Source organism: Mustela nivalis (assembly GCF_964662115.1).
Source record: "Mustela nivalis genome assembly, chromosome: 1".
In the NCBI taxonomy this organism is placed as follows: Eukaryota; Metazoa; Chordata; class Mammalia; order Carnivora; family Mustelidae; genus Mustela; species Mustela nivalis.
Window position 1 is genome coordinate 3,628,695 of NC_139020.1, and position 24,166 is coordinate 3,652,860.

Sequence of the window (24,166 nt, forward strand, 5' to 3'; positions counted from 1 at the left end):
AAGGGTCCAGCTCTTGATTTCAGTTCAGGTCATGCTCTCAGGGTGCTGGGATCGAGCCCTGCTTCGGGCTCCATGCTCAGCGGGGAGTCTGCTTGAGTTTCTCTCTCTCTCTCCCTCTGCTCGCTCGCTCGCTCTCTCCCACAAATAAACATATAAATCTTAAAGAAAAAAACACTGAATTATACAGTTTAAATGGGCAAATTAAATGATGCGTGAATTGTGTCCCAGAAATGCATATATTTGTGTGTATATATATGACACTGGATTGTTTTTAAAGCTTTTATCTGAGAGGGAGAGTGAGAGAGAGAATGAGCAGTGGGGAGGGGCAGAGGGAGGGGGGAAGCAGGCTCCCCACTAAGCTGGGAGCCCGATGCGGGGCTCGATCCCAGGACCCTGAGATCATGACCAGAGCCGAAGGCACAGGCTTTAAGCCACTGAGCCCCCCAGGCACCCCTGACACCTAGATCCAAACCATCCTGATGCCATGTTGAGCTCATTTTGGAGTCTGTGGTTATTCACAGGACAGGCTGGGATTACTTATTAGACTGGTCAAATACTGTGAATAATTTATAAGATTTTTTTAATGGAAAGTATCTATAAAAACTCCTAAGAAACTCCCTCTGAAATACAAGGCTTGCCCTGGTATCTGTCTCTGTTTTGCTGTCGGGTCCCTTGCTACTAAAGGGCCCTTTAGCAGATGGGGACAGGGGCGGGGAGGGAGACACCTGCGCGACCCCACTGGAGAAAGAGCGCTTTTACCCCGATCCCCGCCCCACGGATTCTGCTCCCCGTCCCCACTAGTGTAGCGTTGGCCACTCTGGTTCCTTTACTTGAACTGCAGCTCAGGGCCCTGGAGGGACCAGAGCTTCTGTCTTCACCCCCCACGGATGGACAGTGGCGCTGCCCCTCTCTTTCCCAGCAGAGCAGCGAGGCTGCCATGAACTCACCTGCTTACGGTCTCCGCCTCCTCAAGCACGAGCAGGGGAGTGGATCGGGGGCAGCCGTGGGCTGCAAGGCTGCAGGTGTGCCCGCTGCAGAGTGCCCAGCTGTCCCAGAGTGGGTCAGCAGGGCACTGCTCCCCGCCCACTGCGCCCCGGCAGCCCGGGAGGGCTCTCCTTCCTCACCCCTTGCCAATACTGGAGGCTTGTGCTGTGTTACTCCTGTAACAAGTGTGGGGACGTCTCTAGAAGGTATTGGGGTACGAGAGACCCTAGGCTGGTTATACCTCAGGATGCCGAGACCAGCAGGACGCATTAGGGCTGGATCAGGCTGGGCCAGCAGGTGGCCCGGGGCTTCTACAATACTGGGGGGCTGAGGGCCGTTGGCACCTCGCCCCCCGGCCTGGGAAGTGCCTCTGGGTGCAGCGAGCCCCCTCTCTCTTTTTGACCGATCAGGACCGAGTCCCGCTGTGGTGGGCACTTGCTGTTTGGTGTTTCTGACTCTGCCCGGTTTCCGAGGCCCGGAGGTGTAGACGGGGGAGCTGACAGGTCGACGTAGGAAGGAGCCGTTTTTCAAGGTCTTGATATTTCGCGCCAGAAAAGCAACTTTCCTAGAGGCTGGTGAAATCGTGTTTCCCTGAAGACGGTTACAGAAGCGGTGTTCGCTCACGCAAAAGTTGAACACGAGGCCGCCGTCCGCCCTGGGCCCCTGCGCAGAGCGTCCTTCCTGCGCTCCCCCCGGAAGGGCCCGCTGCCCGCGGCCGGGGCAGATGCTCGAGCTCCTCGTGTGCCGCAGACACATGGTACAGCGCACGTGGGGCGTGTTTCGCTTTCCCAGTTTCTTCATTGTTCTTCATTGTATGTCTCCTTGGCCAAATGGGAAATGGGGGCTTGTCAGTGCCTTGTCCCGGCTGCGGGTAGGGACAGGTGTCCCCGTCGCGTGTCAGGCCCCTGCCCCCCGGCCAGGGGTGTGGGAGAGCAGGTCCCGGGGGTGGGTGGTGGTGGTGGGTGCCACTGTCACTTACCAGCCCGCGGCCTCTGCACACCCACAGCTCCTGAGAAGTTGGGTGTAGGACGCCTCCAAGTCCGTGGGTCCCGCCCCCACTTTCTCTACTCACGGCCGGGCGTCGTGGCTGAGCGCGGCACACGAAGGCGCTATGCTGGAAAGGGGTCAACCAGGTGAATCAGAGTTCCTCTTGCAGTGTGTCCCCAGGTGGGGGGTGCTGGGTGTTAACGTCTGTGGGCATCAGAGGAGGGGGCCCGCGCCACGGGATCTCTCTACCGTTGCTCTAGGACCTCGTGTCCTGGAACCGCTGCGTTGGGCAGAACGCTTCCAGCAGCCGGGTCCTCCTCTTAGGATCTAACCACCGGCCCCTGCCCGGGTTTCAGGCACGTTGAACCCTCTCTCTGCTCTGTCCTGTTGTGCTCTGTAGAGTGCTGGACGGGGAAAATCTGTAATTGCACTTGGGGCCACCAGCAAATGTTGTAAAGAAACGCAGAGGCGTGGTTTTGAGGACGCCCCCGTGCCTTCCTCGGTGCGCTCCGTATCATCAGCCTCTGTCTTTGTCATGTCCCTGACTCAGCCCTGGCAAGGGACGTGGGACTGGCACTTGAGCTAATGACAGGGACGAGCCCGACCGTGGGGCTGGAGTACACAGTCCTGTCATGGGGATCCTGGTCCCCCTTTGGGCTCACCCTCCTGACTTGAGTTCAGTCTCGAGTCTCCCCGCGGGCCTGCCCTGCTCTCCGCGTGCCCTGAACTTGACCTTCTCCTGCCACCCTTGAAGACCACCGTGGGCCTAGTCATGGTCTTGGCAGACATCCGATCGCTCAGCGACTCCCACCCCCGCGTCCTGCCTGGAGAGCAAAGGTCTTCGTCACTTGGAGCAGCGTGAGGGGCAGAGCCCATGATGGGGGCCGGATGCACGGCGTGCCCAGCCGTAGCTTGGTCGGAGCATCATGGCCTTGGGGCGCTCTGACAGCAGCGGGTCGGGCTTCTCCTCCCCACCTCGCTGGACGCCCACTGGGGGTTCGCGAACTCCGATCTGTTCTGACACCGACCCCCAGAGGCAGCGCAGGCCCTGCAGGCTGAGGGCATGGCCCCACACGACCGCCCCCCCCCTTCAGATGCCAGCCCCAAGGCTGGGCCCCCTGGTCTTCAGACCCACCGGCTCGCCTCTCCTCAGGTTTGATAATTTGCTGGGACAACTCAAGGAACTCAGGAAAACAGCTTATTTCCTATTACTGGTTTGTGATACAGGAAACAAGTCAAGAATAGGGGGCACGGGGGGGCCTCGGTGGGTAATGGGGGAGGGGCCCTGAGCTACGGGCACCTCCTCACGTAGACCATCCCAGAAGCTCTGCACACAGTTGCTTGTTTGTTTGTTTCTTTTTAAGATTTTATTCATTTATTTGACAGAGAGAGATCACAAGTAGGCAGAGAGGCAGGCAGAGAGAGAGGGGGAAGCAGGCGCCCCGCTGAGCAGAGAGCCCGATGCAAGGCTTGATCCCAGGACCCTGAGACCATGACCTGAGCCGAAGGCAAGAGGCTTAACCCATGGAGCCACCCCAGTGCCCCTGATTGGGGGGTTTTATGGAGCTTTCATGACCCAGGTTGGGTAAATCACTGGCTTTGGTGGTTGAACTCAATCTCCAGCCCCTCTCCCATCCCTGGAGGCCAGGGGTGGTCTTGAGAGTTCCAACCGCCGCCCACCCCTGACATCATGGCTGGAGTTGGGGGTGACCAGCCGCCATCCTGAAGCATACACAGCCCCCAACCACCAGTCATCTCCTTAGCGCACAGAAAACCCTCTCATCCTGTGGGCGATCCGCTGGTGTTAGGAGCTGTGAACCCGGAACTGGGGCCGAAGCCCCACGACTGACCCCAAGCAGGTGTTGTGGGTCGTGGATTTTCCTGCGGGGAGCCCGTGCTTGTCCCGCAGGACATCCTCTCGGGCATAGACTGGATGCCTCCCTGTCACGTGGCCTCCATGTTTGTGGGCACAGCTGGCCCAGGCGGGAGGCAGGACCCGGGAATCCCCAGCGCGACACTGCGCGCGGAAGCCGTCACCTTTACGCTTCTCTCCAGGGGCTCCTCTGCCTTCTGTTCCAGTCGCAACCTGCTCTGAGTGGATTCCTTCCCCCCAGACTGTAATTACCCTCTTACACAAGAGCAACGAGTTTCTACCCACGTTCTCTTTCTGCACGTCCCGGGAGGCTCGCGGCGGAACGTCTGACCCAGAAAAGGCAGGCCTCGGTCTCTGGGTGGTAGTCGGCCCGAGAGCCAGCCCTTGCTCCCTAGGGCGTCCCAGGAGCCCGGTCACGGCATGGCCGTGGGTTCAGAAACTGCACACTTGGCTGCATGGAGACGAGAGGGGCCCAAGGAGTGCGTGGGAGCTCACCCCGTCTGAATCCGGTTCGGGGGTTGCGCCGGGACCCCCGCCGAGAAGGCCGTGCGTTTTCTTTAGGGAGCGCGGTGTGTCTCCTTGGACGCGGCGTTGCTCCGGAAGGCTTGCCGGTGGAAGCGGGTCCTGCCTGGCGCCCTGGAGACGGGGAGTGGTGTTGGGTTTCTCGGGGGGAGGCCAGGTGTCTTGGGAAAAGTGGTCATTATCTCCGTCTGCAGCTCCTCCGCTAAGTAAAGAGAGGCTTCTCGTGCTGTAACGACCACCCACGGCCACAGCTTTAAACACACGCAATAACCCGCCTGCACGGAGAAGGGCCCGGCTCGGAAGCCAGGGAGACACTGGCTGGATCTGGGCGTGTCTGGGCATTTCCCGCTCCCTCGGACCCGGAGGCTGGTGTCTGCGCAGCGTGTGTCCCTGCCTGGCGCGGTTGTGGGGAGACCGAGAGCCAGCCCGGGCCTCGGCTCTGGGGCTGTCGGGTGCGAGCAGCCCCGGGCTCTGTCTCTTCTCGTCCGTGTTCACCACACGAGCATCACGCCCAGCATACAGACAGAGAGACTGAGGCGAACAGAGGCTAAGTCGCTTGGCCAAGAGCTACTCAGCGGCAGAGGCTTGGGTCAGGCCAGTCAGCCTCGGGACACCCACACGCTGGAGCCTGGGACACCTCTGCCAGTGCTGTGACCTCTCTCTCTCACATCCGTGTCCTCCCGTCCCCGGTGCTCCCCACCCCACCCGACCGCGGAGTAGACCGCGGAGAAGAGGGACGCGCTCGGGAGGCCTGAACCCACCTTTGCTTCTGGAAGACAACAGCAACAAACAGAACTTGGACGATGGCGTGAAGTTTCCCCCAGATTCTGGTTCTGCTGTCCGTCGGAGCCGCCCACAGCTCACGTTCTGTGTGTGACCGACCAAGGCTGGGACATGCTTGTGTGCTGAAATAGACTCTGAAAGCAGCTGGGGTCTCCCATGTCCCCCCCCCCCCCCGACCTCAGCCGGCCCCCTTGGTCTGCAAGGGTCGCCTGATTCCAGGTCGCCTGCGTTTGTCTCTCTAGTTGCAGGTGGGATGCGCGTTTGACATTTTTATTTCTTTGCATAACTTGAAATTCCAGGTGTCCCATTAGCCTGGTATTTATTAAAATGCTAACAGGTTGTGAAATTGTTTTGTACCAGGGTCTTTCCAAAGGCAGTGGGCGGTTTCTCATTGGAGGCCCTGCCCTCTGAGACCCAGTGCGGATGCCACCCTGGGGCGGGAGCGATGCCTGTCTGGGTTGCTGGACTGAATTCCGGGCTGAGTCAGCCGTGGGGTGCAGCCTGATGTCGCCTGCAGAAGACAGTGTAAAGGACCCATGGACAAGCTAGAGTTTCGTTTGTGCGTCGGGCTAGGAAGCAGCAGCGTTTAGGGGTGGGTGTGACGGAGTGATGGGGACCCCGTGCCGGGAGCACTAACAGGCAGCCTGGAGAGGACCCTGTTCCTCCTGCCTTCAGTTTAAAGGAAATGTCCCGTGTGTATCTTTCCTACATAGGGTTGACGGAAGAGAAGGCCATGTTCACAGATAGACCTTTGAGCCCCAAATGCCGGCAGTTCTCACCTTTCCCAAGGCCACATTCCCCAGCAGCCGGCCCCCTTGGGAGAGCAGCATTACTGGAAACACGTCCTGTGCATTCCAGGTGCCCTGACCAGAGGGGGTTGGGGAGTGTTGCCACGGAGGAATGTCGGAGCCCGGGTGGTCCATGGCGTGTCCCGCAGGACTGGAAAGCAGAGCGTCAACCCAGCATTCCGGGGTTGGGCCGCGCCGCCGTCTTTTTTCTAGTATTTTTCATCTCTCCCAGGGCCAACAGGATTAACTGCATAGATGTTCGGATCGCGCCTAGCTGTGATGCATTTTACCTTTGAAACTGAGTCTTGGAGCATCTAGTGGCTCACTCGGTTAAGCTTTGATTCTTGATTTTGGCTCAGGTCGTGATCTCAGGGTCATGAGATCGAGGCCTGCATTAGGCTCCGTGGTCATCACGGAGTCTGCTGAAGGTTCTCTCTCTCTCCCACTGCCCCCCCCCCACACTCTCTAAACAAACACACAAACACATTTTTTTTTTTTTAATTTATTTGACAGAGATCACAAGTAGGCAGAAAGGCAGGGAGAGAAGGGTGGGGGGAAGCAGGCTCCCCGCTGAGCAGAGAGCCCGATGCGGGGCTCGATCCCAGGACCCCAAGACCACGACGTGAGCCGAAGGCAGAGGCTTCAACCCACTGAGCCACCCAGGTGCCCCCAAAATATTTTTTAAATTAATATACAATGTATTATTTGCTTCAGGGGTGCAGGTCTATGAATCATTAGCCACCCTATCTTTTCCCCCAACCCCCCAGCAGCCCCCAGTTTGTTTCCTGAAGTTAAGGGTCTCTTACGGTTTGTCTCCCTCCCGATCCCATCTTGTTTCATTGATTCTTCTCCTACCCACTTAAGCCCCCATGTTGCATCACCACTTCCTCATATCAGGGAGATCATATGATAGTTGTCTTTCTCCGATTGACTTATTTTGCTAAGCATGATACGCTCTAGTTCTGTCCACGTTGTCGCAAATGGCAAGATTTCATTTCTTTTGATGGCTGCATAGTATTCCATTGTATATATACCACATCTTCTTGATCCATTCATCTGTTGATGGACATCTAGGTTCTTTCCATAGTTTGGCTATTGTGGACGTTGCTGCTATAAACATTCGGGTGCACGTGCCCCTTTGGATCACTACGTTTGTATCTTTAGGATAAATACCCAATAGTGCAATTGCTGGGTCATAGGGTAGTTCTATTTTCAACTTTCTGAGGACCCTCCATGCTGTTTTCCAGAGTGGCTGCACCAGCCTGCATTCTTACCAACAGTGCAGGAGGCTCCCCTTTCTCCGCATCCTCACCAGCACCTGTCGTTTCCTGACTTTTAGCCATTCTGACCCGTGTGAGGTGGGATCTCACTGTGGTTTTGACAAACAAATAAAATCTTTGAAAACAAGTTGCATCTCTGTTCCTGAGTAGAAAGGACCGTTTGTATCAGCTTGGTGCTGTCTTCAAGAACATTTACAGAGGTCAGTCTAGACAGCAGTGTTGGGAGCACAGATGATACCTTCCCTGTCGTTTCGGAGTTCTTCCCTCGGGCTGTTATAAAGCATGATCACGGGGAGAGAGACTCGGTGACCTCAACCCTTTCGATGCGTTTTCATGGCTGTGTTTCTAGTTCTTTGGGGGACAGAAATAAATAAATTATTTCCAGGTCTCTAGAGGGTTCCAAGAGAAGAAGGAGCTGAGTCAGCCGTCCAAGGAGCTTACTTGCAAAGGAACACGGAAGGAGTGCGGCGAGATTGGAAGACACTCCAGGCCTTTCTCTGGCAAGCAGTAACCAAACTCAGCTCTGCCCAGGACGGAGGCTCGTTCTTTGGCCCCAAGTCTAAACAAAGGGCTGCAGTTTCAAGATCAGACCTACTTGCGAGGGTGTGTGACTGCCGGAGCTTCCATCCTGAAGCCGGAGCGAGCACAGGACCATGAACCACGCCCCATCTGTTCTGTCTGCGCCGGTTACGATGATGGTGACGTGTGCGTCCCTGTGACCCTCCGTCCCGGCCTTCGGTCTTGATCTGCAGGAGTGGACCGGGGCTGCACCCTGGGGCCCCTCCATCCACGAAGCCCGTCCTTGGTAGATGCTCTCCTCTGTGGAGGGGAGGGTGGTGTCTCTGGGAGGCACAGTTCAGCTTTCTGTGGGCGCGATTTTGATATGGTTTATGGGACTCCAGCGTGAAGCAGGTGGGCTTGTGGCTGGCTCTTTTCACGGGAGCTCCTGATGCTCCCAGATGTTGTCTTCCTGGAGTCCTGCTCTGGGCCCAGAGGTTCACATCTGTCTCGGAGAAGAGCTCAGTCCCACGGCGGATCCTAGGTCCCGTTTCTACCTGACTTCGAAAATCTGGTACCAGTATTGGAGTCCCTCCGCGGGAAGCCAGAGCACTGAGAGTCGAAAAGCCCTATTTAAACAGCCCTGTATGATGGGGATGCTCTGGGGAGCTACTGTGAAAACCTCAGGAGGGACCCTGAGAAACACCGGTGTGTGTGGGACGGGGTGGGGGGACTCTGGGTCACGAGCAGGTCTGTCCCTGTTGGCCAGGTTTAGGCAGACGTCGGCCCTGGACATCCTGGTCTCTTGGGAGGCCCGACTGGCTGGAAGGGTCTGCTGTGCATCGCCTCAGGGCCCCCACCTTCTGCGGCTCCAAGTGGGGTCCCCTGTGTGGTGGCAAAAGCTTGTCCCTCATTTACCGGGGCCGAGAGAATTTAATCCCCCTTGGGGATAACACCTTAATGCAGCTAAAAGAAGATTACTTATTTTTAAAGCCTTTCCATTTTGTTCTTGTCCATTTGACAAATGAAGCATTATTATTCCCAGGGTGGCAGGGCCAGCGGCCGGCCAGGACGAGGCTCGGTGCCGTCATTGTCCCTTAACGGGCTCCAAGCCACAGCGCCAGCCGCGTTTCGCTGGGCCGAGCTACAACGCTGGGGCAGCACAGCTGTTGGGGCCGACTCTTCCCGCTGAGTGCTGCGGGGAGACCGGGGAGTGGTCCGTCTGCGTGGCCGGTTCCGCGGAGGGGGTCGGGACCCCGGGGGCTGGGAAGACCCTCCAGCGGCTCTCGGTGACAGGACACTGGGACCTATAAATGCTCTGTCTTCAGTGCTCCACTGCCGTGCTTGATGGGACCTGAATGGGGGCTGCGGCCATCAGAGTCTTGCATCCTAGAAGTTTTAAAGCCTTTAACTATAAACCCTTGTTTATTTGTGCTTAATCACGGGCTCAGGCTGCTACGTATCCGGGGATGGGGTCGGGGGAAGCTTTGTGTGGAACCTGACGCAATGGAAACCACCGCCTTCTTGCTCGAGAGCATGGACAGAGCCCTGGGATTTTATACATACTGTGAAAATTCGAATCAACTTGTAGAGACAGAAGGTTCCAGAGACCTAACAGGAACCCAGCAGTCACCCCTCCGGTGTTTTCCCAGAGCCGTGCGAGGCCCAGGCCATCGAGATGGGGACAGTGAACGCTCTCCGTGTCATGTCTCTTGTGTTTGTAACTCATCTGGCACGAAAATGCGTTCCTCCAAGGAGGACTGTTTATAGAGCATTTATTTTTAAATGAATAGACGACATTTCTTGTACAAACATTTTTTTGTTCCAACCTTTTGTGAACTCGGGAGAGGCGGTAACACGATGAAGATATGTACACTCTCGCACGGAGCTCGAGCTTCTGCACGACCTTGCCGGGCCAGGGGACACGAGTGTGGGCGGTTTCTGCCAGGGCCGAGAGCAGGCGAGGCTCTTCCTTCTCAGTCTGTGCCATCGAGAGCCTTCGACGGGCTGGGGGGGGGGGCGCTGGGGACGGACGCAGGGGGCATGCAGGGAGGGCCCAGCATCCGTCTCCTCGGGAGGGGCAGAGGGGCCGGGCGTGGGGGAGGCTCTGAAGGGGCCGTTGCCGGTGGGAAGGAAGGAGTTTGCTGGGGATGAGAAGGAAGAGGGAGGCAGATGTCCTAGCCTGAACTTGGGGAAACAGCAGGCCGGATAAAGGAACTATTTGGATAATCTTTCCACTTGGTATTTTATTTTAGATTCTGATAAATCCACCAGAGAATTAAAGAATTCTCTTTTCCCTCCCAAGTGACAGCCGGCAGCGTTCCCTTGGGAAGGTGGGGGTCCCTCCTGCCTTCTGCTCCTCCCTCCTGATGACTTGGCCCCGGCCTGGCATGCTGGCCACCTGCCGGGCGCCCCCCCACCCAGCCAGTGTGCACCTGGCACCTGGCTCCCCATCGTCTCCGGGGACCCGCTCCTCGCCTGCTGCGAGGGCAGGGGTGACCCGCACTCTAGAAGGTCCTCTCCTCTAGAGGGGTCCCGGGGCAGAAACTTGATATTTCTGTGTGGTAACCGCTTTCTCAGAAATGCCTTGTGATTTTTATCGGGAATGTGGCCTGGTTTATTCCTGGTGTGATTACTTCTCTTTGTCTTACAGCTCCTTAAGCCGACTCACTTTATGATGCTGTTTTTGTTAAGGCTGTATTACTTCCTCAGTGTTTAATATTTTATATGGTCTTTGAATTATCCCCACATCTTTGGAAACCACAATAGCTTGAAAATTACCTAAATAGAAACAATTTATGGTGTTCCAAGAATATTTTTAAGTGTTTTGCTTACAACATGTATCACTTGTTTTCTTTCTAAGCCTCCTTTTTAGAGAGAGGAGACGGCTAATGGCTTTACAGCATATGAACGTGGAAATGTCTGGGGAATTTTAAGTCTGTTGGTGGGGAGAAACGGAACACACTATCCAGGAGAAACTTTTTCTGTGGAAAGCCTATAACGACTAGATTCGGGCAACACAGGGTGTAGCTCTTGAGTGATGCGTTGGGAAGAAAAGATCTGGAATGTCGATTCTGGTTTTCAGACGATTCCATAACAGAAAAGGTGCGGAGGTGGGAACTTGGCGGGTTTGGAACGCTGACGTCTCGTCCTTGCTAACTTTTCACATCCCGAGTATTTTATTCCTTGAAATCGAGGGGTGTTTGGCGCAAATTCTTTCTGTCCTGTCTCGTGCCTCCTCCAGGTCGTGTCTTGTCACGTGGTGGGCGAGGCCATTCAGTTCCTGGTCCGCGCGGGGTCCCCGTCCCCCGAAGACACGGGGCCCCCGCTGTACTGTGCACGGCTCTCTCCGTTTCATGTGCAGGTGAGTCCGGGGAGGTCGAGCGGGTCCCGGGGAGACCGCAAACCTCATCAACCCACAGGGTAAGGCCGGTGTGATCGCGGGGCCTCACCTGTCGCATAGGTTTCGGACTGTAAGCTTTTCTACCTTGTATGGGTAGAAATAAAGCGTGGGTTGTGGATGCGCACGGACCGTACGCACGCACGCACACCCGTGTACGCACACCCCACATCCGTGTTACACACAGGTGTGTGTGGGCGGAGGTCATGAATTCCGTCTACCACTGTCGGGAGAGAGGCTGCGTTTCGAGGCGTTTAAACAGAGCAGGGGTGTTGCCGACGGGGGGAGTGAAGGTGAGAGACATCCCAGATGAGGACAGTGGTTCTGTCCCGGGACCCGGCGCCAGACCCCAGCCGTCCCGGGCAGCTGGGGCACCAGCCTAGGGGCTGGCCTGGGAGTTCCTCCCTTTTTTAGGTTTTGGAAAAGGCCAGCTTTAAAAGACCTCTTACTCGTCGGTGTAAGTCTGAAAGACGAGTAGGGCGCTCATTTTTCTCCTCACCCACGGGTTATCCTCATCGTGGCTTGGTACAGGCTCGGCTCATTTCATTCGACTTCGAAGATGCTGCACTTTCCACCCCGGAAGGCGCGTGGGAGCCAGCGTGGGGGACGCCTGTCGGCGTGTTCTCGGCAGCCTTCGCTTGCTGGGTGTCTCTGTCACGTGCACGTGGTTCTGTCGTATGTCATGCTTTTCCCTTACAACGTTTGTCCCGGTGATCTGTGGTCGAACACTCACACGGTGGTCACCATTTTTCAGCAATAATGTATGTTTTTTTAGATGTGATGCTTTTGCACACTTTAATAGACTACAGGTTGGTATAAATACAGCTTTAAAAAACCACGTATTTATTTTAGAGAGAGAGCATGCGGGAGCGCGGGGGCCGGCACAGAAGGAGGGGGAGGGGCAGACGCCCCGCTGAGCGTGGAGCCCGATGCGGGGCTCGATCCCTCGACCCTGAGACCACGACCTGAGCCGAGATCAAGAGTCGGACGCTCAGTGCACTGAGCCGGGCTGGTGCCCGAACATAACCTTTCTGCGCACTGGGAAGCCAGGACGCTCCCTTGGGTGGCTTTGTGATGCTACTTGCTTCATCCTGGTTTCTGGAAGCCGATTCACTGCCTCTCCGAGGGGTGCTCGTCTGTGTGCTGCGTCATGTTAGGGACGATCTCCGTAGTCATTACCCAGAGACACGGCTAATCATTGTAAGAGGCTACGAGGGGAATTCCTGGGCGCTGAACCGCCGGGCAGCTGTGTCCCTCCCATGAGGCAGGGTCCACGAGGTTCCATTCGACTGTGAATTTCTGGGTCCTGTTTTAGGGGTTACCGCGGCTTCGGCCCCGTGTCTCCCTTTCCTCTGTGCCCGAGCTTGGCTGCTTGTTTGGGGCATGTGCCAAGTCTCATGGCCCCTTGACCACAGGGGAAGAGGACATCCCGGGTGCTTTTCTTGCACAGGCCTGGTTATGAAGAGCGGGGCCAGCAAGGTTTTCTGGCCACCTATGTGGCTTTTCTCCATGAGCCAGCCCTGCGGAACCCCCTCACTGACCCTCCCCTCCTGAGACTCGAACCCCTCCCGCTCCCCCGAACATTCTGGACGGCGTAATTGCAAAATAATTGCAGAGTCTGGGACACGCGTTGCCGACACGCGATGGCTGTTTCAGCACAGAGTGAGTCCAGCGAGACCCGTAAGCCTCCACGGAGGACGCGGAGTTTCCCAGATGCGGTTTTTGTGCCGTTTCATGCAGCTCCGAGACAAGTAACGTGATTGCATCTTTGATCTCCCAACACAGCTGAAAACTGCTCTGCGATTCCCTCTCAAAGGCAGGCGGCTGCCGGAGGGGACTCCAAGCCCCAGGCAGGAGACACTCCTGTGGCTCTGTTGTCCTTCAGATAAAAGGTGCAGAAGGCCCCGCCCCTCCCATCGTCCGTCTCGCTTGTCTGCTGCCCCAGGACCTGCCTGGGCTGGTGTACCTTCTTGGGAACCAGCCAGGGTTCTAGGGCCAGGGAGGGCCTCGCTGGTCTTACCAGGTGCTAGCCTGGCCGCGAGGAGGGAGGAGGGGCTAGTACCGTGGAGGAAAGCCTCTCTCTCCTCCTTGGCTGAGGGTGGGGAGGGGGACCGAGGGAAAGAGCTGGGGTCTGTGCTCAGGAAAGAGTCTCGGGCTGAGGAAGGAAGGGAGGGGTACTCGTTTGCTGCGGCTGCTGAAACAGAGCATGCAAACTTAGCTTAAAACCTAGATGAGGGGGCGCCCGGGGGACGCAGTCGGTTGAGCGTCCGACTCGCGGTTCCGGCTCAGCTCGTGATCTCAGGCTCTTGAGGTCGAGACCCGTGTTGGGCTCCACGCTCAGCACAGACTCTGCTTGGGATTCTCTCTCTCTCTCTCTCTGCCCCCAACCCCCCGGGCATGCTCTCTCTCTTCTCTAAAAAAATAGATAAATAAATCTTTTTTTAAAGAAAACCCAGCATAAATGGAGCCACTCTGGAGGCCCGATGTACAGCACAGGCTCACATCGGCGGGCCGCCTTGCAGTCTCGAAGCTCTGGGAGGCTCTGCTTCCTTGCTCGTTGGGCTGTCGGCGGGATTCTGTTCCCTGGGACCGCAGGGCTGAGGGCCTATGCTCTCGCGGGCCGGCCGCCGAGGGCTGTTGGCAGCTTCTAGCCCCCGCCTCGTTCCGGAAGCTCCTGGCGTCCTCCCTCCGTCTTCGGGCCCCTCGCTGGCCTGCTGGCCTGTCTTCCTCTTCTCTCGGGGCTCGCTGGGATGACCCAGCGTTATCTCCTCGTCCACTGGTCCTTTCTGCAAAGTCTCCTTTGCTGTACCTGGTCCTGTTATCACCAGTTCCGAGAATCTGGGTGTGGCGGGGGGCGTGACGCTGCCTCCCTGCGTGGGTCCCATCCAGCGGGTTGTTGCAAGAGCCGAGAGTCCACCCGGAGGCCGTGCGTCGGCCCAGGCAAGAGAGGACGAGGACCCCCCCCCGTGCTGGGGCACAACCCTCGGGGCCTGTGGGAGCGAGGGGTTGGGCTACGCATCCCCCTCCCCACCTGATCTCCCTCTCCTGCCCGCCTTGGTGTCCGCCCCCGGAGAGAATGCAAAGCACAGAGAATTACGCATGTAATTACAGAATCACGTAATGCAGAGTTTGCATGACATCTGGGCTTCAGCGGCCAACGCTGAGAACCTCCGAGTGGTGGGCTGAGGCCGCGGAAGGTGCTGGCGGGGCGGGGGTGGGGTGAAGGGGAGCCCCAGGGAGGTTAGAGCTTTCCTGATCGTTGTGAAAGGCAAGGGGAGGCCGAGCAGACGTCTCGGAAAATAAGCGAGCCCCCACGCGTGCAGACACGCGCGGCCGCGTGAGGTTTCGCCGGCCGCGTGGCTCTCCCGTAACCCTGTGTTTCGGCAGCTGGAGCTCCACATGAGAGAGAAGACGGAGGACATCCCGATCCGGTGGTCCTACGTCAGCACTCCGGACGCGGCCGTTACGGTGCAGCCCAGGGCAGTGGCGGAGGTCAGTCTGGGCGTTTTTATCACACCCCCGCCCCCTCTGTTGGTGTACGTGAGAATGCATGTGCGTGGTGACCCCCGGACCGGGGGGACAGAGGCTCAGCCCGGCGCCCCTCCGATGCTGGCGGGCTTCTCCCCACTTCCTGGATCGTGGGGCTGCGCTGACGGGGCGGGGTGGGGGCAGACGGCTTTGCTGGATCTAACCCCGGCCCTCAACCCTGCCACACCTGCCATTGTCTGGGGACTTTAGAAGATTCTGGGCCTGCCCCCCGCCCCCCCCCCACCAAACCCCAGAATTGTTTCTAGCACTGCTGTGCAGCGCAGGCTGAGAACCAGGGACATCCGTCGCCACAGCGTTCCTCAGCTGTTGTGCCTGACATCAGACCCTTTCTGCTTCCCCCGAGGCACTCCGGGGCAGCTCAGGTTGTGGCTGTGGGCTGGTTCCTGGGGGCAGGCGTGTCTCTCCCCGGACCTAAAATTCAGTGCATGTAGAATCAGAAGGTGATCTCTCTGCTTCCCACGGTCTTAGGTATTGGAAGAAATGAGTTTGGAAGCAGGGAGTCGGCGTACGAAGTCCCCCCGGGGTCACTTTCAGGTGCTGGAAAGATCACACGAGATCACGTAGGCCAGAGGCCCGCGGGACTGCCGGCTCCCTTGCAGGGTGGGGTTGTGACCGTGGTTGTCCGCCGTCTTGGCTCTGTTTCAGACTCTCATCCAACCACAGCGAGATCCCCAGCAGCTAAGTATGGGACTGTAAGCCTCTGTCCATCCATACTGTCACCTTCCGTGCTGTGACATGAAGGCACGCACTTTGTTCTTGGACTGGAAGTCCCCTAACCGGCACACATCACAACTGTCGCTTTGCCCGGCCACTGGGTCCCACCGGGGCTCGGACTGTCCTGTCCGTCCTGTCTTCCCTTCCCTCCCACGTCTGCATCTTGCGGTCCCCAAGGCACCGTGGTCAGGCCGGCGAGTGCATGGAACCTTCCGTGGCCGACTGTCCCGGCACCATGGTCAGGCCGGCCGAGTGCATGGAACGTTCCGTGGCCGATTGTCCCGGCACCGCGGCCAACGTGCTCCTGCCTTTGGGCCGGGCTGTGCCCCGCCGAGGCAGGCAGACCCCTGCATGTAGGATTCCTTGAGTTCATTCTTCCTCTGTGTGTTTGGGGGACCCTGGAGCGCCCCGGTGCCTGCCCGCACTCATGCTCAGGTTTTGTCCCCCGTCTTTGTACATTTACACGTATTGTTTGAAAATGTGAACTATTCACGCGGTTCAGACGTCAAAATTGCGGGAAACCTTCGACTCAGACGTGCAGGCTCTATCCTGTCCCTCCCGCCCCATCCGCCCCTGCACACGGTAACTTGGTAACTTGGTCATTCATTAGCTCGTGTTTCTCTGTTCCCGGGTTTTTTGCAAAAATGAACGTATCCCCCCACCCCACCCCCCGCCCCGTTCTCACCCAAACTGTGGCCTGTTGTGCCGCTGTTTGCAGCTTACCCCCCCACCCCGTGTCCCGTGGGCTTCTTCAACTGTCACCCGCTCCTCCCGTGAATGAGAAGTGAGGCTCTAAGTGTGGCGCTAAGCCAGCCCCACCCTCGGGGAGCTGGTCTGGCCCGTGGGCCCAGGACCGGAGCCTCCGGCCCCTTGAGGATATAAAGGCCTTGGGGGGCAGGGGTGTGGCCTGAGCCAGCCGCTCAGCTCATCGCGGGAGGAGTTGGGACGTCAGAGCACCCACTGCTTATTGTCACCCTGGGTTTCCTCCTCTGTGAAGGGACGGGAAATCCTGGGGGTTAAAAAAGAGTTGAGTGTGTAAATAAAATGAGGTCTGTCCACGTGAGGGAGTATTTTTCAGCCATTTAAAAAGAAGGAGGCTCTGACACTTTCTGCAACACAAAGGAACCCCAGGAAGGTCCCTGGAGGGAGAGAAGCCCAACATGGCCTGATCTCGTTGGGAGCTCAAGGCTTGGAGATCTCCCTGGCGGGCAGATCATACAGGGGCCCTCAGGGACTGTTGGTGAGGAGGGGCGGGGCAGGGAGGGGCAGTCAGGGAAAGGGTGGGGAGAGGGGCAGGGAGTGATTGTTGGTGGGTGAGAGATAGCAGAAGGAGTGACCTCTCGATGGTGGCAGCAGGATACGGAGCCTGCTGAATCACACTGAAATGCATATTTTATTTTATTTCACTTTTAAATATACCTTTTGAATAAATATAAATTTATTTTTGATAAATATAATTAAATTAAAATTAATAAAATAAAATAAATATAAATGTATTTTTAATAAATATAAATTTATAAATAAATAATACTTTTTAAATAAACATCTGTCTGAAAGGTTCGACACAGAAGTAGCGACACGTTTGTATATTTCACAAGCTCGATTGTTGTCATTTTGAAAATAAGGAGCAGGAGTTACTTCTTTTTTTTTTAAAGATTTTATTTATTTGACAGAGGGAGATCACAAGTAGGCAGAGAGGCAGGCAGGGGAGGGTGGGGAAGCAGGCTCCCTGCTGAGCAGAGAGCCCGATGCGGGGCTTGATCCCAGGACCCTGAGATCATGACCTGAGCTGAAGGCAGAGGATTTAACCCACTGAGCCACGCAGGTGCCCTTTTAAGATGGTTTTATGTGAATTTAGGTGAATGTCACCTCAGTTAAAAAAAAAAAAGGACAGGGATGTCAAGTACTTACTGAAGAGAAAGACAGTAACGCGGTGGTCTTCAGTGCAGACCCTGGAGCCCCAACGCCTGGGTTTGACTCTCAGCTCTGCCACTCGTGAGCTGTGTGACCCTCCACGAGTTAATTTACGCCTCTGTGCACTAGTTTCCTCATCGGTAAAATGGGGATAACGATAGTAGAGGTGGTTTCGCAGATTAAAATAGTTAATACGTGTAAGTGCGTAGACTTGAGCCTGACCTATCCCAGGAGCCATGGAGGATTAGCTGTTTTGATCATTATTAGAGTTTCTGGCAGCGAGTAGCTGCTCTCTGGGCTGAGTGGGATCAAGTTCGCTGTAACAGGGCCAGGCCGGCCAGTCCTCCGCAGGCCAACCTCCAAGATCTCTCCAGCCCCGCAAGTGGGAGGTTTTCCGTAGGTCTGTGGTCCCGGTGGGGGTCCCTGCGAGCAGCTGTCCTGTCCCCCGAGCAGGCTGGGGATGTGGAAGCCTCGAGGGCATCTACACTGGACTGTGGAACGTCCCCCCTCCCCCGCCACCCCCGTGACCGCGCCACAGTCGATGTATCTGTTTAGTTCTCGACGGATACTTAGGTGGTTTCCAGTGTGGGGCTTCATGAATGGTGGTGCTGGGAACATTCTGGAACCTAGGAATGTTCGCCTTTCTGTTGGGGATTAATTATCATAGATTTACAGAGTTGACACCTGCTAATATAAACTCTGTGCCTCCACAAGCTTATCTTTCTTGTTGGGCCCTTTCATTTACTTGAATACTTTTTAATTAAAAAAAAAAATTACCCGATGTCATGCGAGAAAGAAGAAACATCTGTCTGAAAGGGTCGACACAGAAGCAGTGACACGCTTGTATATTTCACGAGCTCGATTGTTGTCATTTTGAAAATAAGGAGCAGGAGTTACTTCTTTTTTTTTTTTTTTAAAGATTTTATTTATTTATTTGACAGACAGAGATCACAAGCAGGCAGAGAGGCAGGCGGGTGGTGGGGGGAAGCAGGCTCCCCGCTGAGCAGAGAGCTGATGCAGGGCTCGATCCCAGGGTGCTGGGATCATGACCTGAGCTGAAGGCAGAGGCTTTAACCCACTGAGCCACCCAGGTGCCCCTACTTCTGAGGTCAGTAAGGAGGACCCCGTCTCCCAGAGGAGAATGAGCAGGTCACCTGCGGGGATCTGACCTCCCAGAGCCCCGAACCCCCCGTCCCCCACCCTGCATGCTTGGTTCCTGGGACGCAGCGAGGACGGCCAGCCTCTTCCCCCCCGTTGCACGGCGCACGGTCAGGAGACAATCTGAGGACGTCCCCCTCTTTTGGCAGGACCGGGAGACAGAGACCAAGGCTGTGTGTGAAGCTCTCAAGGACATCTTGAAGCACCTGGTTGGGGCTGCGTCTCCGTCGGTGCTTCTGAGCACGAAGCCCGTGGACACGAGGGACGTTCAGGTGAGCCGTGGAGGGTGGTGCCTCACGGCCCGTTAGGGCTCCTGGTCCCCCTCCTGCAGGGGAGTCTGCCTGACCAAGGCCCACCCCCCACCCCACCCCCCACCCCCCGCCATGGTAGAGAGGGAACCCCTGACTGCTTGCTGGGCGACCACGGCCTGCGGATCGTGATGTGCTGCAAGTTCCAGGCAGGGGTTCCAGAACCCTGTGGGATGGGAGGCACAGGGGTCTGGGCTGCTCTGGCAGCTCTGGCACGCTCCAACCTTAATTAGCCCTGACCCCATGCCTTTCTGGAGCTGAAACTTGACTTTCCACTGTCCACTCGGGGCCTGTGGCCTCAGAGCTCGACTTCCCAGGACCGAGGCATCTGGGAAACCTAGTTAGCCATGAGAATGGCGGAGAGCTGCTGTTGCGGCCTGCAGGCTAGCAGGCACGAGCGCCCCGGAGAGCTGGTGTCTCCACTCGAGTCTACAGGCAGGGAAAAAACCGACACCCCAGCATGAAGGCGGTCAGGCTTGAGGAACCCCCCTTTTCAGGAGAGGTCCGCCTCTTTTCTAGCAGACCTTCACCTGATCGGGCGAGGCCCACCCACATTAGGGAGAGCGTCGCTTTCACTGGGTCTTTTGATTTAAATGTTAACTTCGCGCGAAAACAGCCTCACGGAAACACCCAGGACTGCATTTGAACAGATACTGTGCATCCCCGTGGCCCTGTCATGTTGACGCATACAATTAACCACCACACAGACAACCGAAGTATTTCCTCTCCACCCCCGACACGTGAATGCTCTGACCCCAGTGCTCATGGGCTTGGATCCTAAGGACTTCTGCGGTGACTTCTTGCAGCTCACAGTTGGCAAGGTCGTGGTTCACAGTAGTGGTTTCTAAATGGTGACCTTGAGATGTTGGGAAGCTTGCCCCCCAGAGAAACATCCGAGTCAGATCAGTGCGCAGGGGCCCTTCCTGGAAGGCTCTGTGTGCGTCTCTGAGAAGCCTTTCTAGGAGTCCCAGGCCTTGGTACTTAAGGGACCCCCCACACCCCGCTTTTTTAAAGATTTTTATTTTATTTTGAGAGAGAGAGAAGGCGGGGGGAGAAGGAGAGAATCTGAAGCAGACCCCCACTGCACGCACAGCCCGGCAGGGGCTCGATGCCGCAAGTGCAAGGTCAGGACCTAGGCCAAAACCGAGAGTCACACACTTGACAGACCGGGCCCCCCGGGCCCCCTGGGACCCCTCGTAGCGAGCGCTCACCGCCACGAGAGAAGGCAGGAAGCCAGTTTGGGAGACAGTTTACGGTGAGGCCCTCTGGGTTAAAGGAGCCTTTTCTCTGTTGGAAATGCCTGGATGCCCGTCTGAGAACATGATGATGGATGCCTCTGTCACTGCTGTAGTCCGCCACCCGGGTGACCCGTAGAGACCCCCACCTGGGGTGCAGACCTGCCAGGCGGCCCTTGCCGTGTGTGTGTGTGTGTCTGTGTGTCCGGGGTCCCGCTCAGAGTTGGTGGGCAGTGGGCCCACCAGCCTGGAGCGGGTGTCCCCCTCTCTCGCCAGCACTTGGCCTGGGGCAGTGGACCCAAGGCGAGCTTTGCTTCCGGGCTGCACTCACAGCCAGGTTCCGGGGAGCCCTCTCTGGCTGAGCGCCCCGCTGCTTCCCACGGATTATTTGGGTAGAAAAGGCTCCGAGGCAGGGGCAGAGGCTATGGTGGGTTGGGACCCTCCCTTCCCCCGAGAATGGAAAACTGTTGCGCAGCCCACCGCAGGGTCAGCCCCCACCCCCGGTGGATTTTCCCTGAAGATGCTGACAGGGGTCCGGTGGCGCCTCCTCTTCTCCCCGGTCACCCGTCTCGATTTTCTCTCTGCAGAATCTACAGCGCACTTCATCCTCCCCTCAGGAGTCCTGTCCGCCCAAGCCTCCAAGGGCTCACGAGCTCAGATTACTGGTGAAGAACATCCGGGCTTCGCTGCTAAGTGCTCCTGGGGCTTCAGGCAGGTGGCTGGGCTGGGGGAAGCTCCGGGAGGCACGGGGGGGCAGGGGCTGCCCGCCGCAGAAGTGACTCTCGCTCCATACAGCAGCGTGAGGGGTGACGGCGGGTTCTCAGCGGACTCTGGGTCCCCGTGGCGCCCTCCGACTGGGTCTGCCCTGTGATCCCAGCCCGCGAGCCCAGAGCCTCTGAGAACCAGACGAGTACCGTGAGATGGTCCCACGCCAGTCCCGAGCTTGCGTGCAGGAAGAGCGAGGGAAGAAAGGAATTCGGTCATGACCTTGCCCTTTTCTTTCATCCGGAAGGCACTCGCCCGACTTTTTTTTTTTTTTTTTTTAAGATTTTATTTCTTTATCAGAGAGAGAGAGGGGGAGAGAGCGAGCACAGGCAGACAGAATGGCAGGCAGAGGCAGAGGGAGAAGCCGGCTCCCCACCCAGCAAGGAGCCCGATGTGGGACTCTATCCCAGGACACTGGGATCATGACCTGAGCCGAAGGCAGCTGCTTAACCAACTGAGCCACCCAGGTGTCCCTCGCCCGACTTTTTTAACTATTGAACGTATAAACCCATGCTGGGCACTCCTGACTGATACGCCACGAGCACCTTCTCCTTTCCCAGAAGCCCGGGTTCCTTGTGGGCGCTTTACCAAGCGTCAGGAGGGCTTTGGGCCCATCAAGGACCCTCTGGCAGCAGGAGAGGCTGTTATCTGAGTCAGGACAAGTTGCAGACCCCAGATCGTTCTCTTTGGGCGATCCTGAGTGGCTGCAAGACCCCAGGTGCACAGCCTCCTGGGATGGGTCCCATCTTCCCACTGCGATGTGATTTTGCTGAGAACAGGAAGGAATTCTTTATTGTCTGAGAATGCTAAGGGTTACTTAATGTGCACGGAGTCTTCCCGTCCCCAAAGCACGGACTGTCCACGTTTAACAACCGAGACTCCGTGCAGGGCTGGCTGTGGGGGATGGCCTCGGGGATCCCTGTTCCTCGTAGGCAGGTCTGCGTCTGGGTCTCTGTGTCTCCTGTCGGAGGTGATCTCGAAGATCAGTTAAGACCGTGGGTATGGAATGCTTAACGCCGTGTGATGTCTGGTCCCGTGGTCACTGGTTACACAGTATATTGACAGCTCTTTGCCATGGGACAGGCATGGTCTTGCAGCAGAAAGAATTGTTGACTAGGGAAATGTCCCATTACCCAGATCCAAGATCTCCAGACAGGGCTCTGACTGAGCTGAGCCAGGGATAAAATCACATCCCTTGTAAGTAGGGATACGGGTTCTCTGTGGGGTATCCCCAGATTTAGGGATCATCCCAGAGGCCTTTCCTTGCACAAGCTGGTCGTCTTGTCCAGAAGTGGGGGGCCACCTCTGCCGTCATAATGTCCCTGGGGAGTGTCCCCCATCACGGGTGAGGAGCAGGGGCTCCTGGGGTCCACCCTCCAGGCCAAGAGATACCAAGATGGGGATTGAAAATCTTAAACCCCCAGAGAAGTGCTTTGAGAGTTGGTTCATGATGGAAGAAAGAGCAGTCCCTGAGTAGTGGGCAAGCCGAGACGGCAGGTGTTTGATTCAGCCCATATATGCAAAGTGTGCACGCGCGTCATGCAATTTAAAAAATAGAAACGCCCCCTTGTTTGATTGCAGGCAACATGAACCCACAGTGTGTAGTTCGGCTGAATGAGCCCGTTCAGAAGTTCAGCGCCCTCGCGACAAACCCCGCCGACCTCAGCTGGGAAGAAGAATTCATCTTGTGCGTACAGCCTGGTTAACGGGCTTGCGCCGGCCGAGCGCCCCGCTCACGGCTGCCAGGTCCCGAGATCAGTGTGTAACACTGCTCAAACCCCAAACACAGACGTGCAGTTGCTCTCGAAAAGGTGTATTAAACATCTGAGGTAGCTTTAGGTTGAATCTAGGTTCCTTTCTGAAGGCAGCTCCGGGGCTGGACTTCCTCCTGGCCCGTGTCCTGCTGTGGCCGGAGAGCACGCTGGTCAGGCTCCCTTGACTTTGGAGATACCCGCCATCGGGAGCGGAACAGAGGACACTTGGTGTTGATAGCGGAACCTGGCTGGGAACAAAGGGAAAAGGACGGTCCGTTTATAAGAAACGGTTGTAGGAATTCTAAGGAATGTATTAAGGAGCCGGGTTCAGCCCAGAAATGTCCAGACCTTCGGGAGAGCAAGTAACTGAATCCATTGCAATGTTAGATCAAAGGAGAAAACGTATTTATCTTCGTACATGCTGAGATGACCGTTGACTTTCCCTGCGCATTTTTTTTTTTAAGGATTTTTAAAAAAATTTATTTACTTGTCAGAGAGAGAGACAGTGCAAGCGAGCACAGGCAGAGGCAGAGGGAGAAGCAGGCTTCCTGCCAAGCTAGGAGCGCAATGTGGGACTCGATCCCAGGATGCTGGGATCATGACCTGAGCCGAAGGCAGCTGCTTAACCAACTGAGCCACCCAGGCGTCCCACCCTGCGCATTTCTGATTTAAAATCTTAACTAGTGCATGATTTCTGGCCTCTTCTTTAATGAGCTAAGAGAAATCACTGTAAATGACAAAGACCAGAAGAGGTCCCAAGTGAAAACCAAGAGGAAGATGCCGGCTGTTTTGTTCTGGAAGCAGGAGTAGCAGCGCACTTAGAGGCGGAAGGGGGAAGTGTCTGAGTACGAAAAGGCGGAGGCAAAACGGATTAGTACTTGGAGGTGATAGGGTTGTCTGCCTAGACGACCGAAGAGAATCAGTTAGAACTACCAGAAATAATAGGAAACTCATGTAAATAATATTTCAGTAAAGCAGCCGACTCTAAAACTAGAAATCAGTTGCTTTCTGAGGCTTGAACAATGAACAGCCGGAAACAGGCCCGGCAGCAGGTGTCCCGTGTGTAATGTAAAGAGCTTTTATGAATCAGTAATGAAAATACGAGCGCTGTCCCGGACAACCGGGAAGAAGGTCTGAGCTAGAAAACAGAAAAGCCGAAACTGTAGGTAGCCCGAGACTTCTGAAGACTTGTTCGAATCAGCAATAGTTTAAGAAACACAGATGTAAGCACAAGAGGCTGTTTTTTCCCCGTGGAAGTTGGTAAGGAATAGGCGGGTGACAATGGCCAGCAGAAGTATACATTGGAATGACCGTTCTGAAAGTCCTCAGTATGTCTCAAAAAAAAAAAAAAAAGAAAAAAGAAAAAAAAATCTCTTAAATGCATGTACCTTTTGTCTGGCGTTTAGTGTCTTCCTAAGGAAATAATCACACGGTGCGCACAAAGCTATGTGGAAGGGTGTTTATCTCAGCTAGTTTGTAATTATGAAATGTTAGACAACCAGGCCATTATTAAGGGTTGGTTATTAAGGATCGGATTAAAGAAAACAAGGCTGGGTAGGAGGAGCTGTTAAAAGGGGGCGTTGCTCTGTGCCCTCTGACTGGGAAAGAGGTCTGATATCATCAGGGAGAAAAACAGGTTACAAGAGGAGCGAGA

At 56.2% G+C, this 24,166-nt stretch overlaps 1 protein-coding gene and 1 long non-coding RNA gene across 3 annotated transcripts in view; one reads left to right on the forward strand and one right to left on the reverse strand.

Moving 5' to 3' along the window:
• C2CD2 (C2 calcium dependent domain containing 2) overlaps nucleotides 1-24,166 on the forward strand; it is a 52,292-nt gene that overhangs the window by 9,550 nt on the left and 18,576 nt on the right. For both annotated transcript variants that reach the window (XM_082721918.1, XM_082721917.1), the window contains 5 exons: nucleotides 10,960-11,079; nucleotides 14,503-14,607; nucleotides 18,600-18,722; nucleotides 20,581-20,704; nucleotides 22,340-22,445. In XM_082721918.1, coding sequence (XP_082578044.1) covers nucleotides 10,960-11,079; nucleotides 14,503-14,607; nucleotides 18,600-18,722; nucleotides 20,581-20,704; nucleotides 22,340-22,445 — 578 coding nt within the window. The remainder of the gene's footprint in view (nucleotides 1-10,959; nucleotides 11,080-14,502; nucleotides 14,608-18,599; nucleotides 18,723-20,580; nucleotides 20,705-22,339; nucleotides 22,446-24,166) is intronic.
• LOC309860266 lies at nucleotides 1,520-6,389 on the reverse strand. Its single transcript, XR_014309289.1, has 3 exons — nucleotides 4,340-6,389; nucleotides 1,964-2,098; nucleotides 1,520-1,805 (listed from the first exon to the last, which is right to left on the reverse strand). It is a non-coding gene; the product is annotated as an uncharacterized lncRNA (long non-coding RNA).